The sequence below is a fragment of the Rhea pennata genome, chromosome 12, assembly GCF_028389875.1.
Source record: "Rhea pennata isolate bPtePen1 chromosome 12, bPtePen1.pri, whole genome shotgun sequence".
NCBI classification, from domain to species: Eukaryota; Metazoa; Chordata; class Aves; order Rheiformes; family Rheidae; genus Rhea; species Rhea pennata.
Window position 1 is genome coordinate 17,301,655 of NC_084674.1, and position 21,584 is coordinate 17,323,238.

The 21,584-nt window shown below is 41.0% G+C and overlaps 1 protein-coding gene across 5 annotated transcripts in view; it reads left to right on the forward strand.

Moving 5' to 3' along the window:
- PHF2 (PHD finger protein 2) overlaps positions 1-21,584 on the forward strand; it is a 101,912-nt gene that overhangs the window by 75,372 nt on the left and 4,956 nt on the right. For all 5 annotated transcript variants that reach the window (XM_062585629.1, XM_062585632.1, XM_062585630.1 and 2 more), the window contains 9 exons: positions 2,647-3,018; positions 3,984-4,103; positions 5,431-5,549; positions 6,210-6,388; positions 6,618-6,691; positions 8,566-8,723; positions 17,808-18,085; positions 20,331-20,426; positions 21,384-21,493. In XM_062585629.1, coding sequence (XP_062441613.1) covers positions 2,647-3,018; positions 3,984-4,103; positions 5,431-5,549; positions 6,210-6,388; positions 6,618-6,691; positions 8,566-8,723; positions 17,808-18,085; positions 20,331-20,426; positions 21,384-21,493 — 1,506 coding nt within the window. The remainder of the gene's footprint in view (positions 1-2,646; positions 3,019-3,983; positions 4,104-5,430; positions 5,550-6,209; positions 6,389-6,617; positions 6,692-8,565; positions 8,724-17,807; positions 18,086-20,330; positions 20,427-21,383; positions 21,494-21,584) is intronic.

The following is a 21,584-nucleotide window of genomic DNA, read 5'->3' on the forward strand; positions in this document are numbered from 1 at the left end:
ATCTTATGCATTTTTAATATGCTATAAAATGGAAGACTTGAAATAAATGAATCTTTTTTTCCACTCTGTTCCTAACAGAACTCTTGTGAGATTTAGCAGTAGGGTAGGGTTACTGCTCAGGACTTGTCTGTGGTTGACTGGCCACATGTTCTGGGCTCCTGTTTGCCCTCTGCCTGCCCTACCTCCTTTTTCTCACACTTTTTTTTAGCTGGAGTGGCCACGCTCCCCCTGCATCCTTACATTAGCTTTCCCTTTAGCTAATCCCTACCCCGAAATACTGTAGAACTCAAAGAATGCTGTTGCAGCCCTCTTGATCACTCTCACTGTGACTCCTGTTCATCAGTCTTTTCTATGACATTGTTTATTGTCTGAGCTTGGGTCTGTCGATCATTCTGTTCAGTGTCCCAACAGGAGGCCTAGCTCTTGGCTGGTTTCTAGGCAGAGTTGTTATAGTAAACATGATAATAACTATAAATAAAGAGGTTGCATGGAGATATCGCCCAATAAGTGCAGTATTGAATTGCACTTAGTGCATGTGTGTGACAGTGAAAGATGACAATGACTAGCTCAATCATGTTTTGGGAAGACACTGTGTTGCATTCCAGTCCTTTTCTGCTGTAACCAAAGACTTTGAAACTGAAATCTCTATCATCCTTTATCCTCTTTGATGTATACGATGCATTTTCTGAATGGCAAGTTAAACAGAAAATAATTTCTTTTTAATTAGTCAGACACTGTTAATTGAGCAGCTATTTTACTGCTTATTTTAGCTGGGGGCATGAAACATGATTCTATTGCATTTATCGCAATTGAATTAACTTGAAATAGGTTGTATTCAAACTGATTACCATTTTAAACAAAAGACCATTGCTTTTATACATCTGTTTGTATGGGATGTCTTGAACAAAAATCTACAGCCCAAACTATGCAAGTATGGACTCTTTACATATACTTGTTTAGTGTTTGTATCTTGGACACAACATGACTTCTCTGCATATAGAGTATGGCTTGTTGTTTGATTGGCTGTTGCCTCCTACCTGGACAAATGTCATCCTGCAAATAAAATATTTTAGGAAAATCAAATGTTTTTTATTATACAAATAACAGTACTGACTTTATTCAGTTTGGTAGGAAATTGCACTGTGTAAGCTTCTGGGGTGCCCAATTCTTTTTTGTAATTTTTAGGAGACCTTTTAATTAAGAGACCTTTCCTCTGCCAAATGCTTCTATAATTATAAATTATTTTTAAAGCCAGAAGGCACAATTATGATCACTTTGTTCAACTTTCTGTATACCACAACCCCTAGGACTTCCTGGATTTAATTCTCTTTTGCAGTTGAGCGTATCTCATATGGAATCTTCCTATTTTGGCTTTAAAATTTCCAATGTTAAAGAAATCACCACAAGCCTCATTCCAATGGTTAATAACATCACCGTTGCAAGGCCGTGTCTTGTCTAAATTCACTTCCAAGCTGTTCTTGCAAACCTTTAGAATCAGTTGTTCTCTAACAGCCATAAAAGCAGCTTGAAAGTGTGATCTGTGCTGGGTTAGCCATCTTTAGAGGAGCTGAACGAGCCAGCCAGGTGCTATGAGCAAATATTGGGTCACTTGAGGATTCCTCTGTGGAGGGGGAACTTTTGTCCACTCCAGCTTCCAACATATTCTTTACTTTATTGCAATAGAACAGGACCAGAATAAAAAGAGAGAGCAAGTGAAATAGCCTGTTGTGAAAGAGACATTTCTTTTGGTCAGAGCACAAAGGCTGCTCTTCCAGGAGATGTGGGGCTGCTGGGTAGCATGGGGCAGAGCTGCCCTGTGTGGAAATGATGCATATTAGTCACTGTGTACCAGTGACTCATGATGGTCTGTTGGTGTGTAGAGGGTTCCTGAAAATAATGGGATTTGTTTCAAAAAAAAAAAAAAAAAAAAAAAAAAGTTCAACCTTTGCTTAATATTATCTGAGTGGAACCTCAAGGGTCTCAGGGTTAGGCTAGTACATGCCTGGAACAGATCAACCTTGCAATCCAGCTAGATAAGCTATCAGCATAGCTGTGGCACAGAGCGAGGCCTCAAAGAGCACGGCACAAGCCACTCCAAGGCTCTTGTGGCCCCAGGCGCACTACAGCAGATCCTCTCCCCAAACACGACTCCAGAGACACATGCAGAGAAAATAGGCCAGCCAACTGTATGCTGGGTTGGATAGTGTTAAACGAGACTGGGTATTTCTGACTGTGTCACCCATGCCCTACAGCGTTGACATAGCTGTAGTCTATAAAATCTCTGGGATGAGAGCCACCTTGTGAGAACGTTTTTGTGTAGCGCCAAAATTAATCTAGCACCAAGGGCGGTCCATTTGACAGTCCTACCTGATGATATAACCTGATAACATTTAAGTTCCTTACAGAGGTCGGATTTGTGCAGGAGCAATTGAGGATGGGGAGAAATTAGTGGTAAGCAGAGCATAACTGCAACATGTTGCTGCATGTTCTTCATTCCCTGGCCAGCCTGGTGCCTAAATGCAGAGTTACTCCTGTACTGAAGGTGGGATGTTTGGGTTTATTTCCACACTGAAGTAGGGTGCTGTAGAATATCTGAGTGTGAGACACAGGGGTCTGAATGCCTTCCCGTCTTCTGCTGAATTACAGAATGCTTCGAAAGCCAGCAAAGCAGACACGAGTGCCAACACAAACACCGAGGAGATTTGTCCTGTGGAGAAGGAGGAGGCACCATCACCCGTCCAAGTGACACCTCCACCCCCACCAGTAGAAAAAGTCCCCAAAAAAAAGACTCCAAAAACTGTGAAAACTCCCAAACAACTTAAGCCATCCAAACCCCCCAAACCTCCCAAGCCACCTAAACCCCCCAAGCCTCCCAAAACGCCGAAAGTCAAGGGAGAAGGAAAGAAAAAAGGAAAGAAGGCAAAAGAGAGCCCACCGCCAGCCATCCCAAATCTTGACCTGCTAGAGGCACACACAAAGGAGGCTTTGACAAAGATAGAGACACCAAAGAAGGGCAAGGTGGGTCATGTTTTAACCTCTCCCTGTTATCTCACCAGAGTGGGGATAAAGTCTCTCTTTAGGTCTTGTGGAAAGAAAAAGGAAACAACACAGTGTGCAACTGTGGGTCCACTGAAGTAGAGGAGAGTTTTGTAACTACTAGCTTGTATTTTTTTTTTAACCTGTTTCATTTTGATTTGACTGTGTGCGTGGTTACTGATTAAATATGGGGCCTCTAGGAAACCTATTGATTCCAGCTGAGTTTGGCAAACTACTGCCAGTTTCCTCTCCAAAATAAGGTGAGGTGAAAATTAAAAGAAATTTTCTTCAAATGGACTTCTGTTGCTCTTAGACTATTGTTTTCATACTTTAAGTGTTATTAGCACTCTTGTGTGCATTTCCGTAATCAGTTATCAGAGACAAGATGAAGGAATTCATTTCTGAGGCGTCTTATTCGAGTGAGATTCTGCTCTGGAATGACTGAATGAAGGTAAAACAATACTTTGTTTCCATTTTTACCCAGGTAGGACTTGTGTCATTTTGACTTTAATTCAGTGTGAATTTTGCCGCTGTTCGCAACAGAGTCAGGATTTCATTGACATACTGACGGAGTAATCTAATGTACACAGTTTGTTAAGAAGTATCCATACAACTTTTCTAAAAAGCACTTGAATTTCTTAGCAGTTTGTATGCAGTTTGTGAAACCCATCATAGAGCAATATGCAGGGAGATGACCGTGTTTATACAGGAACTTTGTATGTTATGACAAGGAGATATGACAAAGAGAAATGCATTTTCTGCATCTCTGAAGCAGCAATGTTTGATTGAATTTCATATTTTGGGTCAAAAAGAATGAGTCAGAAGAGTAGTTTTCAAAAAATGTCATGCTATATTCTGGATAAAGCAGATATATTTCTGTAAAATGTTGGTAACATGCCAGCGCTCCTTCCTCATTAACAGTACATGCTGACTTTTTTCTCTCGCAGGCCTCAAAGAATGTTTTAAGTGTTCCCAGTAAGGAAGCTGCTAGTAAGCAGAATGAGGTGGAGAAGTTTGAAATTCGAGAGCAAAATAAAAGCAAAACAGAAGCCAAATGGAAATATAAGGTAAAGTCTGCTGTTAAATTCTGCTGCTAACTATGCCACATAGAGATAGTTTAAGGATGGAGAAATGTTCATGGGTCTAGCTAAGCACAGAGTACAATCCACTGATTTTCAGCTCCCAAAGAAAAAAAAATGAGCAGAAAATAAGCAAATATTGTTGATAAATGAAGTGTGGCTTTTTTTTTTTTTCTGTTTTTTAAAAAGCATTTGCAGAAATTGTCCATCCTCATCCTAGTGAAGCCACTGGGAACAGAGTTAGGAATGACATTTTTCAGTGGTGATCTGGTTTGTAGTCCTAATATTTACCTAGTTACACTACTTTAAATCTGGAGTAGTTCCAAGGAAATCAATAAATAATGATAGTGTAAAAATAGAGTTAATGAAATCTGAATCATGTCATATGAACTAAAAGCTTACCTCGCTGAAGAGCTAATGTAAGGTTAGTAAAATTGATCCCTGGAATAAAACAGTTTTCCTCCAAGTTCCATTTAGAACAAAGTGACACTTAGCTTTCCCACAGAAATAGCTGCTGCTCTGGATTTTGCCTATATTTGAAAACAAATTCCCTAAAGCAAAAACACGTATTTATTTTTACAGAGAAAACTAATAAGAATCCTGACTTTCCTTCCTCAACACAAAGGTCTAATTTTTTTGTGATTAAAAACAGTCACAATTAATGTGATTAGATCAATACATACCAATTAATAACCCAGCTGATACAGCTTAGGAAAATTTTAGTGTAATGCTTAAAAAATAATCGACGACTTCCTTTGCACTGAATGATTTTGATATCAAAATTATTAAATTTATAATTCAAGCTCCTCTGAAAGTATAAATGAAGGAAGCAGGGTTTGGACATGTAAATACAGTCACATTTGTGAGATCACAGGCATAGTGGTTGACTTTGCCCTTAGCCGCACAGGTGCAACGTTGATCAGCAGCATACTTATCCTGTATGCTAATTCACTCAAATGGTTGTTTAGTATTTTACTTAGGTCTGTACCAATTTAAGAGACCGATACTTAAATTTGGCATGAGGTACTGCTTAAAGTTAAACTGGTGCTGAAGTGCTGCTTGAATGGGGACAAATCCAGAACTGGCACTCAGGTAGTCTGAGAATACAAACCTCTACCTCAATTACTTACCACATTTGGAGGGTACCTTTTTCTCTGTATATAGACCAGTAGAGTCTCTGTATGTCAGCTGTTTAGAGGTAAGTGCTTGAGGTCACATGGGAATCTGAATTACTAATTCATTTGCCTTACTTTATTGTATTCTTCTGTTTTTCTTTTTTCTTTTTTCTTTTTTTTTTTTTTTTTTTCCTTTTCAGAACAGTAAACCTGATTCACTACTGAAAATGGAAGAGGAACACAAATTGGAAAAGACACCTTTATCAGGAAATAAAGACAATAAATTTACATTTTCTTTCTCTAATAAAAAGCTGCTTGGGTAAGTAAAAATATGATAATGCTCATCAACTAAAAAGACAGATTAAAAAGTCTTGTGATTGTTTTTTAGACAAGAAGGTGAAAATCTGCATTTCTGTTAAAGTAAAAAGAAAAATGTACTTATCCAGAAAGTTCTTCCCTCTAGAACTTGATTTTACCTAGAATCCAGCTTTTCTGGCCATAACTGCAATGATTTATATTTGAGGCTAGGAGTTTGCTTGAGAATAATGCCTTTCATATACAGGCTGCATCTAATTTTTTGCAATTTGTGTTCTTACTAGTTTGAGTTTTCCTATTTTATATATATTATTTTTGTGCAGATGTTGTTCAGGGAACATTTTTAAGAAACTGTTAAATAACATCTGCATGCCAGAATTCCATGTTGTGTGTGCATTACATATACTGTGTTATACTTTGAGACAATTTTAAATACGATAGTGTAGAGCTACTCTAGTCTACATCATATTTTGAGATACAAATGGTAGGTAGAGAAGTATGTTTATAAAATGATTTGAATTGCTGTGACATTTCTGAAAGTGTTCAATTGACTGAGATTTCTGCGTAAAGAAAGATACTGAGTGTCTTTCTGTCTAGTCTCAAAATGTTTTCCGCTGAGAAAGAGTATAATTTCTGATTTGTAACTTTTTTTTTCTTTTTGTAGTTCCAAGGGAGTCAAAACCCAGCTGAATACTAGTGTGTTTGGGTCCCTGCAGAATTTTAAAGAAGATAAAGCAAAACCTGTGAGAGATGAGTACGAATATGTATCAGATGATGGTGAACTAAAAATTGATGAGTTTCCAATTAGAAGAAAGAAAAACACTACAAAAAGAGAACTGCCCTGTAAGAATATTTCCTATTTTGTCTGTATCTGTACACTAAGTCACGTGTTTGTTATCCAAAACTAGTTTTTACATTATATAATATACACTAAAGAAAAATGTGTTTTACTTGTCAGTTGAATATAAGTGTATTTAGGTTGCTTCTGAACTTGCAGCTTAAGAGCACTGGTTTTGGAAGAGAAAGGGGACTCTTTCCATTACTTTGATTTTTTTTTTTTTTCTCCCCTCAGTTTTATCAGGTAAAAAAGACACTCTGCAGCATACTCCTGTTAAGAAGCCAAAGGTGGAGTCAGTATCATATAAGGTATGCTTGTTTTGTTTTGTTTTGTTTTTACCTATCATAAACAAGCACCCATTGCAGTATGTGGGGCCTTATCTGAAAAGTGCCTGGCAAATGCTATTCCAGATCTGTTAAGCCTTGCTTAATGGTAGATGTGCAGTCACCCAGTCACCCCCAGTGTAGTCACCAGTGAATTTCAATCACAAATTTGAAATGTCTTCATCCTACCCAAATAAGGTGACAGTGCAGTACTGTAAATGCCAGTAGCAAAGACTTTGTACAGACTGCTGTCACATCCTCTCCATTCTGCAGTCGCAACCTGCCCAGAACAGATGGCATTCAAATACTGCAACAGTTAAGCATAATTTTGTACTGTGGTGTGAACTACTTGTACATGATCAAGCCTGGTGGGAAGTATGTGCAGGGACCGTGACAGTTGTACAACAACACAAGAACAGGAGCAAAGTGTAAGAATGGTTGGGAAAGGTCAGAAGGCGCTTTCTGTCATGCCTGCCTTGATGTTACATTGCTGACAGGCGCAGGGGGTCTCTCCCAGGCCATGATCCCAGTGTCTCTGTCCCACACCTTTCCATGTGCCTTCAACAGTGACCATTAAAAATTTACGTTTTTGTGGTTGACTGATGAAACTCAGAACAATACTGATAAAAACTGAAGTCACATTATTTGGAGTTTCATGTTACTAGAAGCCCTTAGCAGAGTCCTCCTCTGCGTATTATGGGCTCACATCTAGAATGCCCTTGATTCAGCATGATGCTTACACATGTCCCTAACTTAAAGCACTAGAAGAGCCTTTGTGGTGTTACTGTGCCTGTTGATAGCTTATCTCTAAGAAGCTTAAAAACACAGGCTTAATTTTGCTCTTAGCTCTTATTTGCCTTAGCGTTGAAGCTTAGTACTGGAAATTAAACATGCTAAAATTTGTTGCTCAGCTGTGGTTAATATAAATCAATGTTTTCAGTATCTGAGTTGGTCATAAAAAGCAAAACAGATTTTTGACACAGAACTGCAGGTACCTAAAATGTTTGACCCTAAGAGCTAAGCAATCTGTGTCATCCTGGTTTGGCTCAGGTATATTCAAGAGCATGTGCAGAGCTTCTTGCCTCAGTCAGTAGTTAAAGTCTGGAGAACAGTGCACAGAGAACAGTGCAAAGCATACTGATACCCTTTGAACAGAATTTTAAGGAAAGGGACCAGTTCCTGCACTGAGCAATAATTGACAGTCTAAGCAATAATTGCTAGGACTTCAGAAGCCTGAAAGCAGGGTGGGAATGGGGAAAAAAAATGGTTCCACTATACTTCAGACTGCAGTGCATAAAGATAGTAGTTCTAGGGAGATAGTCGGATGAAGCAGAAACGCTTCAGCGTTTTCACATGTTTTTGTTTATATGTGCCTATCCAATTTCTCTGTCAGATGTTCCTGTCCTCTTGCAGCAGGAGTGCTAGAGTGGATATGTCTCCAAGTTGACTAAGTTAAGAGTCTAGCAAGATGCAGACCTGAGCTCTAATGCTTGTCTGGGTCAACAGAGATATGACTGCATATTTATTTCTTTTGCTATGGGGTCATGATCTCAAGAGCAGTAGGAGTGGCTGGGGAAGGATTCTGTGCAAAGAATCAGATCTTAAAGCTGCTTTTCTGTGGTTGGAGGGGGACAGGAAAACCTGATGTGCCTACAGACCGCAGGGAAACTGATTTCTGCTGTGTACCTGATGGTCTTTTTTTCCATTTCTTCCCTCCACCCCCCCAGCCCTTTGTTTTTTTAAAACAGCAAATTAAAGAGGCTAGCTCTGCATCTCTGAGAGAACAGTAGGCTGCAAAAACTATTGTGTTGTTCTGGATAACTTAGTCAGTTTTTTGACTCTTTTCCTTGCTTTTGCAGAGTGATGATTCATCCGATGAAGATTTGCTTCACATTGACACAGAGGCAAAGCCAGGGCGTAATTCCAAAGTAAAGAAAGAGAGTGGAAGTTCAGCAGGAATTCTAGATCTTTTGCAGGCAAGCAAGGAAGTTGGGGGTTTAGAGTATAACACCAACAGGTATGCACAAAGGAATATTTTTCCTCCTACCTATAAAGAACAATTGCTTTTGTATGAGTAAAGGGAGGCAAGATGCATGTGTGCATATGTGAGTGAGAGAGAGAATGAATTCTGCAGCTTAGTAACTGCTTTCTCCAGTGAGCAGTTCTTCCTTTGTCCTGTGATCTGGAGGGAAAGGTGGTGGTGGTGGTATAACTTAATAAATTTGCCATCTGTAAATGTTGAACATCCATTTTAGCAATAATACTATAATAGATGAATCATTCAAAAGGAAGAGATAGCTCAGTGAATGCAGCTTGAGGCCATGAATAATGTACACATTAAATTCCTTCCATAAGACATTGTAAGCTGCCACATAGTTCCTCAATTATTTACTGTTTGAAAGAAGAAATTAGGAAACCAACAACCCTCCCTCACATCCATGTTCATCATTCTTTCCCCCTCCAAAACACGTTTTTAAAAAACAGCCTCTCTTAAGCGTATTTCCATACCTAAAATGGAAGTGCTTGCCTGGGGCATGGTCACTTTTCATATGGGACTACTGCAGATAGGCACTGAAGTGACAATGCTTTGGAATGTGGTTAATAAGATGCAACAGTAGATCATTTACTTATCAAAACAGCTGGGAGAAATGAGCAGTGAAAAGAAATGCATTAATTACAAAATTTGTTTTCTAGACTCAAATGATGCAGTTCAGTCTGGAACAAGGACTTTGTTTGGTCTCATCTGAAAACAAATATATGGGTTCACTGCCTCCATTCTTTACAGACCGAGTCTGATCTTCAACTACTGATAGTACAATTAGTCATAGAAGTATGCATGTCATTTAAAAGAAGCTGGTGGGACTCTTCACATGTGGAAATGTCTTGCTTAACTCAGACCTTGGGAACAAAGCCCAGGGAAGAATTTTGAGGAACACTAACTGAATTTATGACTAATATGCACAGAATGGCACAGCAGATATGAACTGTTACATCCCATGCCCCGTGCTCCCAAGCAGTCTACTAAGTACGTCTTTGCTGCTATGCTTTTAAGTGGCTGATTTGTCCCTCATCTATAGAAAACCAGAGGAGTTCACATAACTAGTCTCCACTGCTTCACAAAGGACCGCAGGCTTGATAACTTGTGCTGTGAATAAATTGTTGACATTGAAAGAGGCCTGTTTCTAGCCTCTAAACATGCTTATTGTGCAAATGAAGGAGTTGAGCTGGTTGGTGATACGGGAAAGTGTTGTGAAACACAGCAGAGGCTGTTCTCTTTGGGCACTTAAATAGTCCAGTTTCGTCTCCATTCTGCCTCCATTTGAAAAACATCTTCACCAAGCAGGCAGGGCATGTTGATTCTCTAGGCTGACTACTTGAAGCAGGATTTATCCTACTTATGGTTCATATAGCACATGTTGCATGGAAGCAAGCAGTCTCTTACACCATTTTGTACATGCAAAGCAGCAAAACCAATATGCTTTGAGTGACAAAGCTAATTCTTGTATTCAGCAGCTGCTGAGATGCCACATCAGCACCTTTTTCCTCTCTCCTTTCTCTAGGCTTGCCTTTGTTACACCAAGGCACAGAACCTGTGCAGGGAATAGAAATGACTATGGGAGTGGGTCTAGGAGTTGAGAACAAACTGAACAAATGGAGATCAGTCCTTTTCACCTATGCTATGCCCTAGCTAGATGTTCTGGTGTGTGTGACTGAGGAAATGTTCTGCTTGCAAATTTGAAAGGACCTGTTAAAGTGAAATGAGCAGTTCCCTTTGGAGAGTCAGAGAGGAGGATGTTATCTAAACCTGGGAAAGATTGGAAATTAAAAGCCGTAACTGAGAATTCCAAAAGATATGCTGTGTGGTCAAAAGGGAACATATGGAGTAAGTTACCAAGGGAAACCATAGAAGCAAATTGCAACAGAGAATTAAAAAAAAAAAGGGAGAGAGAGAGAGGTTTTTTTATGTTGTGAGAGATGGAATTTGTTCAAGGCTGCAGTGTAGTAACAGAGCTAGAGAAATCTAAAGGAGGGAGTACTGTTGAACCAGATGTTTCAACCTTCCTCACTTTATCGACAGTTCTGTCTTTTATGATTTAGATAGTTCCAGGAGATTGAAGAAGATCATAAAGACTGTGTTAATGCAGGGTACATCAACTGTGAAGTACCAGGCAGCTCTGTGAAAGACAGGCTTGTCTTTGCGCATCAACATTTATAGTTCATAACTTTTTGCAGCACAGCAGTGGGAAGCCTCATTTCTATGTTGAATGGAGTTGTATGTGCAAAGTCTCCTGTTAGAGTTTTCTGTCTGTTCCTAATGCACTGTCATTGTGCTCATCTCCATGACATACCATGCAGCAAGACTGCAGGTTAAAAAATGCCAATGATTTTAAAATCAAGTAACATACTAACGATGTGTCCTTAGAAGGCTTATCCTGACAATGCTGGTATTTCTACGGAAGAGAGCCAATCTTGGTTTAGTGCTATTTTTCCTCCATTATTGCATTCCCTCTAGCAAGTGGTTCTTCAAAACAGCCTCTATCTCTGTATTGCAGAGAGTATGGGGAGACATGCCAGTGCCTCCAGCTCCCAAGTGTAATATTTTTCAGCGCTTGGGCCCAGATAAGTCTATGGTTCTAGATTTTCCTGATCTCTTTGAGATCTGACCCCATCTCTGCCTCTGCCCTTCAAAAACTACTGAAATACTGCATAGGCATTTGCTATCTATTTGACTATTCCTGTGAATTCCTTTTCCATTCCACATAATGGTGCATAAGAGAATCATCATTTATGTCAAATTTACACTTGCATTTCAGCAGATGTTTAGACATTCTGGCAGTTGGTTAGACATTTCGGCAGGTAACTAACTGTATGAATAAGGTTGTCAGTCTAATATAATTCCCCTACATGAAGCACAATACAAAAGGAGAAAAATCTATCAACCATTTTAAGAATTAAAGAAATCTGCTTCGGCTATGTTTACACTACTAAGCATTTGATGCAAAATTTGGTTGACTGTGATTGCGATGTGCAGAAATACAGGGGTAAGCTGAAAAGACAGGTTAAAAAAACAGTTCTCAAAGATTCTGTTTTTAGCCTGGGCAGTATCTTTTGCTGCCTGCAATGGGTTAAAATTGCCATTCAGTAATGGAGTAGGAGTTAGCCCTTTCATTTTATCTCCCTTCAGCCTGGACTTTGTATCCAATGTATTGGATTCTGTGGTTTTTGAAATCAAAATTGTAAATGCAGTCACATAACTAAACTCTGCCTGAATTACTACACTGTGTGTGGTAGTTTAGTGGGAATGTGTCATGTCAATTCTGGCTCTTGCATAAACAATTAGGTTTTGGCAGTGTGTGTTGCAGCTTGATTGAAAAAGCTCCCAATAAGTGAAATTACTGTGTTACATTTCTTAATTATACTAGGCTTTTTAAATGGTCATAACATGCTTTTTTGAAAAAAGGAAGAAACGTGATATGTGAACATACTATGTTGCAACATAATGTTGATGTGATCCTGCCTGACTCTCCTGCTGTATATTAACAGTTTCCATCTTTCTCTAGCTTGTTTTGCTACCTGTAAGGCAGATAAAGAGTAATTAGACATATATATTTATATTTGTACATATGTATATCTTAGATACTCAATGTAGCAGCACTGCAAGTCAGTCTATGTGGAATGTTCTCTGCTTGCATGTTGATCTGTGCAGCTGAGAGCCAGCTCTGAAGTGGGAGGCATGTACCCATGTCACACCAGTCCTAAAACTGCTAAGCTTCAGTAGTAATTGAGGAAGCAGGTCAGGGCTTTTTGTGTTAACTACCTCATCTGAATTAAGTGAAACTTTATTCCATAAAAAATTAGCTTGTCAGTCATAGCTGACTGAAACAAATCTGCTGATGAAATTTTCTAGATTGCTTTGGAGAATCACATGTTCCAGCACTTGTGTTGACAGTAGCTGTGGGGAGCAGAGAAGAGAAAAGTCGTGCAGAAGGGCTGCTGTAAATGTGCAAGCACTCTGAAAAAATCAAAATGGAATATGGAAAAAAGGCTGAGGGGGCTAATAGACACAGGATCTTCAAATGAGCAAAATTATTTCCTGTTTTTAGAGCTGATCCAAGAATGGAAGGAAATATATTTCTATGGGGAATTATTTTAATTCTACAGCTTTATACATGCATCGCTTCTCTAAAATATTAGCAAGTCATTTCTGTCTCTGCTCCACTTGTGTGATTCTCTGCCTCAGTTGGGTTGAGGAGAAATGCAGAAAGGAGAGGGAAATATTATCAGAGAGAGAGAATGGTGGTTTATTGCCTTCCCCTTATGTTCATCAGCATTTTTCTATAGTTCTTGTTTGTAGAATTCTAGAATAATTGCAATTGGAAGAGACCTTGGGAAGTCATCTAGCACAGCCTGCCGCTCACAGTGCAGCCAGCTGCAAAGCCTGGCTGCTCACGGCATTGTCCAGCGGAGTTTTAAGTATATCCAGGGATGGCAATTATACAGCCTCTCTGGGTGAGCTGTTCCTGGGTTTGGTCACCCTCATTATGGACCTCTTTTTTTCTTGTATCTGTCTGGAATTTCCTCCTCTGCTGTAAGTTGTGACCATGGCTTCTCATTCTTTTGCTGTGCATCTCCAAGAAGGATCTGGCTCTTCTCATTTAGAAAATGTTAAGTAGTTCCTGTGACTTTTTCCTTTGCCCTTATCTTTTTTTTTTTCCTAATTTTAGGATGAGCTTGGGTGATTGTTATATAGAGGCAAGGTGAACCATTAGCAAGTTTGCTCTCATCTTGCCTTTGCTCTTCAGAACTGCTGGCTGCTGTGTAGGCAGCATGGTGATTGCAGAAGCAGCCAGCCTCAGTGAATTATATTCTGCTGGAATTAATATATTACATTTCTAAGTATGAAAAAATAGGTGAAAGGTTCACTAGTGGCAGATCATCTCCTTCCTTTCATAAGCAAAGTAATGGTGAGCCCCCAAGACAGCTGGCAGTAGTAGAATTGGTTCTAAAAAGTGAGGCATTAGCTCCCTGCATTACACCCTCTCCTAGCGTCAAGATTTTGGGATAGTTCCTGTGCCCAGACAGTGCAAGGTGTAGCCTCAGCTAAGGAGGTGAAACCTTAGGCTGTCAGTGCTGAATTGTGTGTATTCTTGCCCCAATCACAGCTGCTTGTGTATTGCCTCCTGTTATGGAATATGCTGTCAGGGATAGGATGCTCCTATTGAGACTGGGTGTAGTGCAGGCAGTGTGAAAGCCAGATACTTTCTAAGCATATTGCAGTAAACTAATCACCCTAAGGTGTCCCTTAGAGCAATGATACCCCAGTCCTTCCTACAGTTTATTTTCAAGAGTGAAAGGAAAAAATAAGATCCCAGAAAAAAAGCTATGCACAATGCTGAAGTGGAGCTCACTGCAAAAGGCACAAAATGCTATCAGTCAATTTATTAGTGTCCTTTTCTCCATTATTCCAATAATTATATTTTAGCTTGAGGAAAAGAAAGCCAGACTGCCAGGATCTGCTCAGTGCCAGAACAGCTGCAGGTTCTATGCTATTATCAAATGCCATCGTGGTTTGTTTCAAGGACCCTTGTCAGCTAGCTGCTCCAAAAGGACCATGGGAGAGGCAGCACGCCGACTGCTTTGCTCCTGCTCACATTTTAAAAGTTTTTCAAGTCATTATTGTAACTCACAGATAGTTCACTTTTATATATATATAATATATTTAACATCACTAGAGCTACAGAACGAGGATATGGCCTTCCAAAGCTTAAAAATTGCTTCCAGTTTCTTCTTGAAATTTTCTTTAGCTTAGAAGGCAGAGCTCAGACACTTTTGGAAGCACATGCCAAGCACATTCTCTAATGAGAAGCACTTTGTCCGATGTGCAGCTGTCTCTCTAAGATGTTTTATCCACACATTCAGGTTGCGGTTTGACTCTCAGAACCATTGGTTTTGATCATATTCCACAATTTATTTGTTAAAGCTTGTGTTGCTTAAGGCAATTCCTCTCTGATTTTCCCATTTAGTGGTCAGTTTTTGATGGTCTATTTGCACTGTTTTGAGAGTCCAGCATTTGTGAAAACAATTGAGAAAGAAAAGGGGAAGAAAATGTGTTAATTTCTTGTAGATGGTGCAAAATAATGCATTTGACAGGGAGAAGGCTATGGCATGATAATGAGAAGATTTAAATATCTCTTCACTAAGTAAGTGTTTTAATGTTCTTTTATTCCTTGAATTGCTAGCTGCTAACACCAGCCTAACTCATTTTCAGGATTTTCTTATAAAAGCAGTTAGTGCCCAGAAGCTCCCTTTATGTCTTGTGCATTACTCTATCCAGAGTCCTGTAATGGTTTAAAGTGGATTAAATTAAGATCAAATCAGAGAAAGTGATGTGGTACTGCTAATTTATTTGGAAATGCTGTATATTAGCAGTCTCTACTGCATAACTATTTTACAAAATTATTGTTACTGCAGAGATTTTTTGCATTTCACTGTTTGCTCAAATTCCAAAGCATTGGAAGTACTTGATGATGATTGGACACTTGATGGTGTATATTTTGCCATTTGCAGAATTAATTTATAGTATTCTATGAAGAGATTAACATTATCCTGTATTGTGGGGAGTGTGCTTTCCTACCTTGCTAGGAGAAGTGTACATGCCAGTCAGAGTTTACACATTCTTTGACCTCAGCCTACTCTGGAGGAATACATTATTTTCTATAATAGATGCAAACACAAAATGCCAGTTACCAAAAGGCAAGCTCCTGTTTGCAAGGTTTTCACCCACCTTGTAATGCACCCATCCAGTCCATATCTCATGAGTCTGGCTTCAAGGATGCTATGGGAGTTTGCTTTGAATCTCTGAATAGGATAAACAACATCCACCCCTCTACCTTTGTCTGCTGAGGTAGTCATCTTGCCACAGGAGACAGTGAGGTTGACAGGGCATGGTTTGTCCTTAGTTAATCCATGCTGACTGTTCCCAGTCACCTGCTGGTCCTTCCTTTCCCTAAAAATAATTTTCTAGAGTATTTGCTCTCCTCCTTTGCTGTCTAGAAGGTGGGCTTGGAATTTGGCTTTTTCCAGTCTTACGAACATTTTCTACTCGCCACGACCTTTCTAAGACAATAGGGAGTGACTTTGCAGTGCTGTTGCAGCCCTCAGCACCCTGGGATGTGTCCTGCCCAGGCCCACAGACCAGTGCATGTCTAGCTTGTTTAAGTGGATCCCAGCTCAGTTTTCCTCTATTTGGGGTAGTATTTTTCTCCCCAGACTCTGCTACTAGACACAGAGAGACCTTGAAGCAGATCTTGCCAGGAAAGGAAGAGTAGATACCAAGTATCTCAGTCTTTCCTATATCTTTGGTCACAAGGTCACCTGCCCCATTCAGCATCAGTCACATATTGTCCTGGGTCTTCCTCTTGCTGCTGCTATGAAGCCCTTCTTGTTGCTTTTCATATCCCTTGACATCAATCATCTCCAGCTCCAGCTTTGGCTTTCCTAATGACAGCCCTGCATGCCCACGTGGTGCTCTGTTTTTCTCTCAGGTCATTTGTTTTTGCTTTTACCACTCATAAGCTTCCTTTTTTTGCTTTTGAGCTCCATCAAGAGTTCTTTGTTCAGACAATCTGGCTTTTTGCCATGCCTGCTCAGCTTCCTGTGCATGAGGGTCATCTGTTTTGGTCGTCTCAGCAGGTTGCCCTTGATGATCGACAAATTGTCCTGGGCCTTTTTGCCCTTCAGAACAGCCTGCCATGAGATCCCACCTATCAGTGCCCTCAACAAGCTGATGGTCACTCTCTTGAAGTCCAGGGTTGTTGTGCTGCTACTTGCCCTCCTCGCCTCCCTTAGGATTTTAAATTTCACCATCTCACAGTCCCTGCAATCAAGGTTGCCATCACCTGTCACATCCCTGATCAATTTTTCCTTATCTGTGAGTTGCAGATCCAGCCAGGCACCCCATATAATCAGCCCCTCCAGCATCTGCATCAGAAAATCCTTCCAGTGTATAGAAGAAATCTCATTAATTGCTTCTGCCCCACCATGTTGCCTTTCCAGCAGATCTCAGGGTTGTGAAAGTCCCAAATGAAAACTGTTGTCTGTGATCATGAGGTTTCTTCCAGTTATTCAAATATTTCCTCTGCTTGCTTGGCAGTGTATAGCACAAGCCCATCACGATATATCCTCCAATGCTGGCCCATAAACTCTTAACAGGACTTGCCTGTTTGTTTCGGTGCAACGCTCAGCGCACTGAAGCCACTTATTAGCACAGAGAGCAACCTCCTTTCCTGCAGTCTGTACCCACATATTACAGCACTCCAACTGTGTGAGCTATCCCAGCTCATATGTGCAATCACAGTGATATCGTTGCTCTGCAGCTACAACTGGACTTCTCATTCTCATGCTGCTTGTGTTATTGGATAGGCACTTGAGCTGGACCCCCTAGTTGCATCAGTTTCTCAAGAGGTGTGGGAGAGCCTGCCCACTGTGGTCATCTGTGACTGGTTCCTTCTAGCCACCATTCCCTCCATCTCTTTGGGCTTGAGTTTCATGTGTGGTCATATGAAAGAAACGATGGAGGAATCTGAAATGAATTTGAAAAGGTGTTGGTCAAAATCAAGGGTTTCATCATTTAGGTCAGTGAAAAGTAATCTTGTTTTCACCAGCTGTAGCTGTATTACAGCTGAGGGATGAGGGATTTGGGGGATTTGTGTAAGGAACTGAAAGAGATGCCTTCATAGATGAATAGTAGAAACTCTGTATTGTAGAGAAAGCTGTTGCAGATTTTGGAAAAGGTTACCTGACCTCTGTTCTCATAAACCAATGACACAGTCTCCAAAGAGCAACACATTACTTGCATAGTCAAGTGACAGACAGCTTGCTGACTTCTGAAGCAGTAATCTGAAATATAATGTGCTGTGCATGATGATATTAACATAAAAATAACTGGTGTCACAGGTGGCACACCCAGCCATTCAAAGGGCAGTAATCAGGAAATCTGTACTAGCAGTGCTGTGTACTGAAAAGGGTGAACTGTTTGTGAGGTGTTTGTGTTTTCCTAGAATTGCTTATAGTGCTTGTATTTCTGAATGTCTTCCTGCAGTCAGCCACCTGCCTCACCTAGCACACAAGAAGCAATCCAGGGGATGCTATCGATGGCAAATCTTCAGTCGTCAGACTCCTGCCTCCAGACATCATGGGGTACAAATCAAGTGAAGAATAACTCCATCTCCACACAAAACTCCAAAAAAACAGGCAGTGGTAGCAACAAAAATGCAGGCAAGCGGCTACTAAAGAAAAGCACGAAAAACAATGTTGATATTGAAGATTACGATGAAGATCAGGACCACTTAGATGCCTGTTTTAAAGATTCTGATTATGGTAAGCACAAAAAAAGGCAGTCTGTATGTGTACACCTGGGTATGCCTGTACATATTTTGTGTGTTTGCAAATCCCCCCCATGTCTCTCATGAGACCTTTTTTTGCTTTTTTGTGGTCAATGACAGTGAAATCAACTGGGTATTTTGGTAAGGAAGAGTGCAAATAGCAAGAGGTCTGCACTGCCAGATTAAGGGAATACTGTTTGATGGGTAGATTGGCTGGAAAAGATATGGCCATCCAGGTAGGATATATTTGAGACATGTCACAATCAGAAGGGCGTACAAGCATGGAAGGCCACTGACCCCACAGCAGTCCAGCAGGGAGCATAGAAAGCAGTCCCAGAAATGTGTGTCAGGTCACAGTACATTTAATAAGAATATCTTTGTCTGCACAATAGCAGACATGATGAGAAATTGAATGTGTGCTTGGAAAAGAGATTCAATGGTGTGTGGCAGAGAATGCCAACATCTGCAACAGAAATAGGCACAAAGCCAGTTTGCACCAGTTATATCATCTCCATCATCATATTCTGCAGTGCCAAAAATGAGCAAATGAAAAAAGTAACAATGTAAAGATTAACGGGAACTGGAAAGCCTGGAGTCCCAAAAGGGGCAAAAGTGGGCAGAGGTTTATGCTGCATCAGGGTGTGTGTGTGTGTTTGTTAAATGTTCCTGGCAAACACAGCCATCAGAAATAATCTGTTACATCTGGAAAAAATGACATGTGTTTTCATGCTCTCAGACATCAAAGCAAAATGGTGATGCTGTGACACTCTACAGAAGGCGGCAGCCTAGGTGCCCTGTGTGTGCTGGCATGCAGCAGTCATGATGGAAAGTGCTTGAGAGAAAGGGCAGCCCATGAATGATTTTGCAGTGATGTAGTTTACAGACAAGTGCCACACATGGACAGGGCTCTGCTCTACTGAGGGGCTTTTTTGGTCATTATATATCTGTGCTGCCACTGCATAGAGAATCTTTATTTTGAGTGGGCTTGGTTTCCAACAGCTCTGCTTGTGCCACATCTGATCAGCAGATACCAGAGTCAATGTCCAAATGCCACAGTAACAGTAAAATCACCTAGTGATGTAACAAATAGCAACTGGCAAGAAAATCAAACTCATGCAGAACAAAGCTGACTGTAAAGTCTGGGACAAAATTTAGACAGATCAGGTGGTGTTTATCCCAGAGGCCTCTTAAGGGGTCATTCAGTAGAAAGGTTCAGGTCCATCTCTCAGATACTCATAAACCAAAAACAGTTCTCAAGGTCTGAAAAAACAGCATTACACCTCATTTCGCTCTACCTGCCTAACTATGCTGGAGTCATAAGGGCCAGGAAGGTATAGTGTTGAATGAAGCAGTTGGCTTCCCTAGCACTGTGAACCTGGTGGGCTCTCCTCATGCAAGGCAGGTTTACAGTGAAGGTTGTTCCTTGCTCTTGAGAGGGTACAAGGGGATATTGTGGTGAAGGAAGCTGTCCTGGTCTGTCCTGTGTGTGAAGGCAACCATGAGTTGTCATAATGTGAGTTGCGACTTGCTGGTATCATCCCAAAATGAGGATAGGGTTTAGACAGCCATGCATGTGGGCAAGCCCTGCAGGCACATAAGAGGGCATAAAGGAAGCATGGGAACCAAGGTGTGTTGTCAGCTCTCTTGTGCGTCTCCTTCCTATGACTGTTGTCCATGCCAGGTAATATGAAAAGCCCCTACCTGTACTGATTCATAGGAATGACCAGTGCTACTGTGAACTGTGTTCTCATGACAGATCACATATATCTTAGTCAAGTTGTTGTGGATGGGGGCGTATGGGAAGTCTGGAGGATTTTTAGGAGCGTATGGGGTAATCAGAGTATTGATTTGCAAGCTGTGCTAGCACTAGACAAAAAGTACTGCATATGCCAGAGGGGCTGCTTTCAAAATTGCAGCAAGATTTGCTTGCAGCTGGCAGAAGCTGAATCCACAGCTACAGATCTGAGACATGGCACTGTCCTTCCCTAATGTCCATTCTCTGTTGTCCAAAGAACAGTGCCTTTTCAAGGAGGTGGCTGTCAGTGCATAGAGTGGCTCACTTCTTCCAGACATCTTGAAGAAAGGATGGTTATCCTAGTGACAGGAGTACCCACACACCTGCATGCGCTGCTTTGACATCTTGTTATGCAAAGGGTCCTGAGATTTGCACAGACGTGTCTTCAGTATCAATGCAGACCTGTGTCTTGAACTGAAACTATTGTCTTTGTTTCTTGCTGTAGTTTACCCTTCTCTTGAATCAGATGAAGATAATCCAGTATTCAAATCCCGATCAAAGAAAAGGAAGAGTTCAGATGATGCCCCATACAGTCCAACAGGTAAGTCCATACAGTCTGTGCTGTCCAGACTCAGGCTAAACCATGCAGGTTGCTAAGGAACCAGTCATTTTTCAAGCAACATGGAAGCAATTTTTCCCTATAATGAAAAGGATTAATCTTTTCCAAAGCTGTGGGAGTTGATTTCAAGTATTCAGACTCAGCAACGTCAGGCTTTCTCCATCAGTTAGCAGGGGAAAGTCATTCCTGGTTGGGTTATTGGTTTATTTTTCTTCATGCTGTTGGTGAAGGAATGACTGGTGGCCATCTTAGTAGTGATGTAATAGTGAAACTCCAAACGGCCGAGTAGTCATGGCTTTTACATGGGAACTGTATAAACGGAAATGAGAACTTAGAAACCGCTTCCTCACGGTTCAGCTGAAATTAGTGGTCTGGAGACTGTCTTTGATATGGTTCATCAAAGGCAATGACAGGCCAGAGGTCCCTAGAAGCCCTTTTGTTGTCATGTAGTGACAGATGGGAGTCTCAGCTTGCTGCGTGCATGACAAAAAGCCCCACATCTCATTGGCTTGTGGCACTGCATGTCCACCCACAGTGGATGGGATGCTGAACATCATTTCATGTGGAAATAATGTTGGGAGACACTAGTGTCCTTAGTGTGGGCAGAAATCTCCCATGGCTTTGGCTTCAGGAGTGGAAGCAGTTTGTAAGCAGGCCAGTGAACGTTAAAATCAGGTAGCTGCAGGGTTACATTGAAGTCAGTGAAGTTATTTGACTGTGTTGCATCTTTTTTTGGCAGTTTCTTCCTAAAGGTTTGTAACTGGGTGGTATTTGTCAGCACCTCCTGCCTTTGCGCACATCCTGAGGAAGGAAGAGCAGAAGCTGCTGTATCCCTGGCTCTCCCTGCTCAGGAGGGCGGAGCTGTGCTGCCCAGTACATGGTTAAGCTGCTCCTGTGGGCACATTCTGCATGTCTTACCTGCATCTTTTTTCATTTTAGCAAGAGTCGGCCCCTCGGTGCCTCGACAAGATAGGCCAGTGCGAGAGGGCACAAGAGTCGCCTCCATTGAAACTGGACTTGCCGCTGCTGCTGCAAAGTTGTCACAGCAGGTGAGGTTGCTTGAGAAGTAGACAGCAGTAAACGAAAGCCCTCCTATTCCCCAGTAACGGTCATGCTCAAATAGCAGTGCAGTGCTAGTCC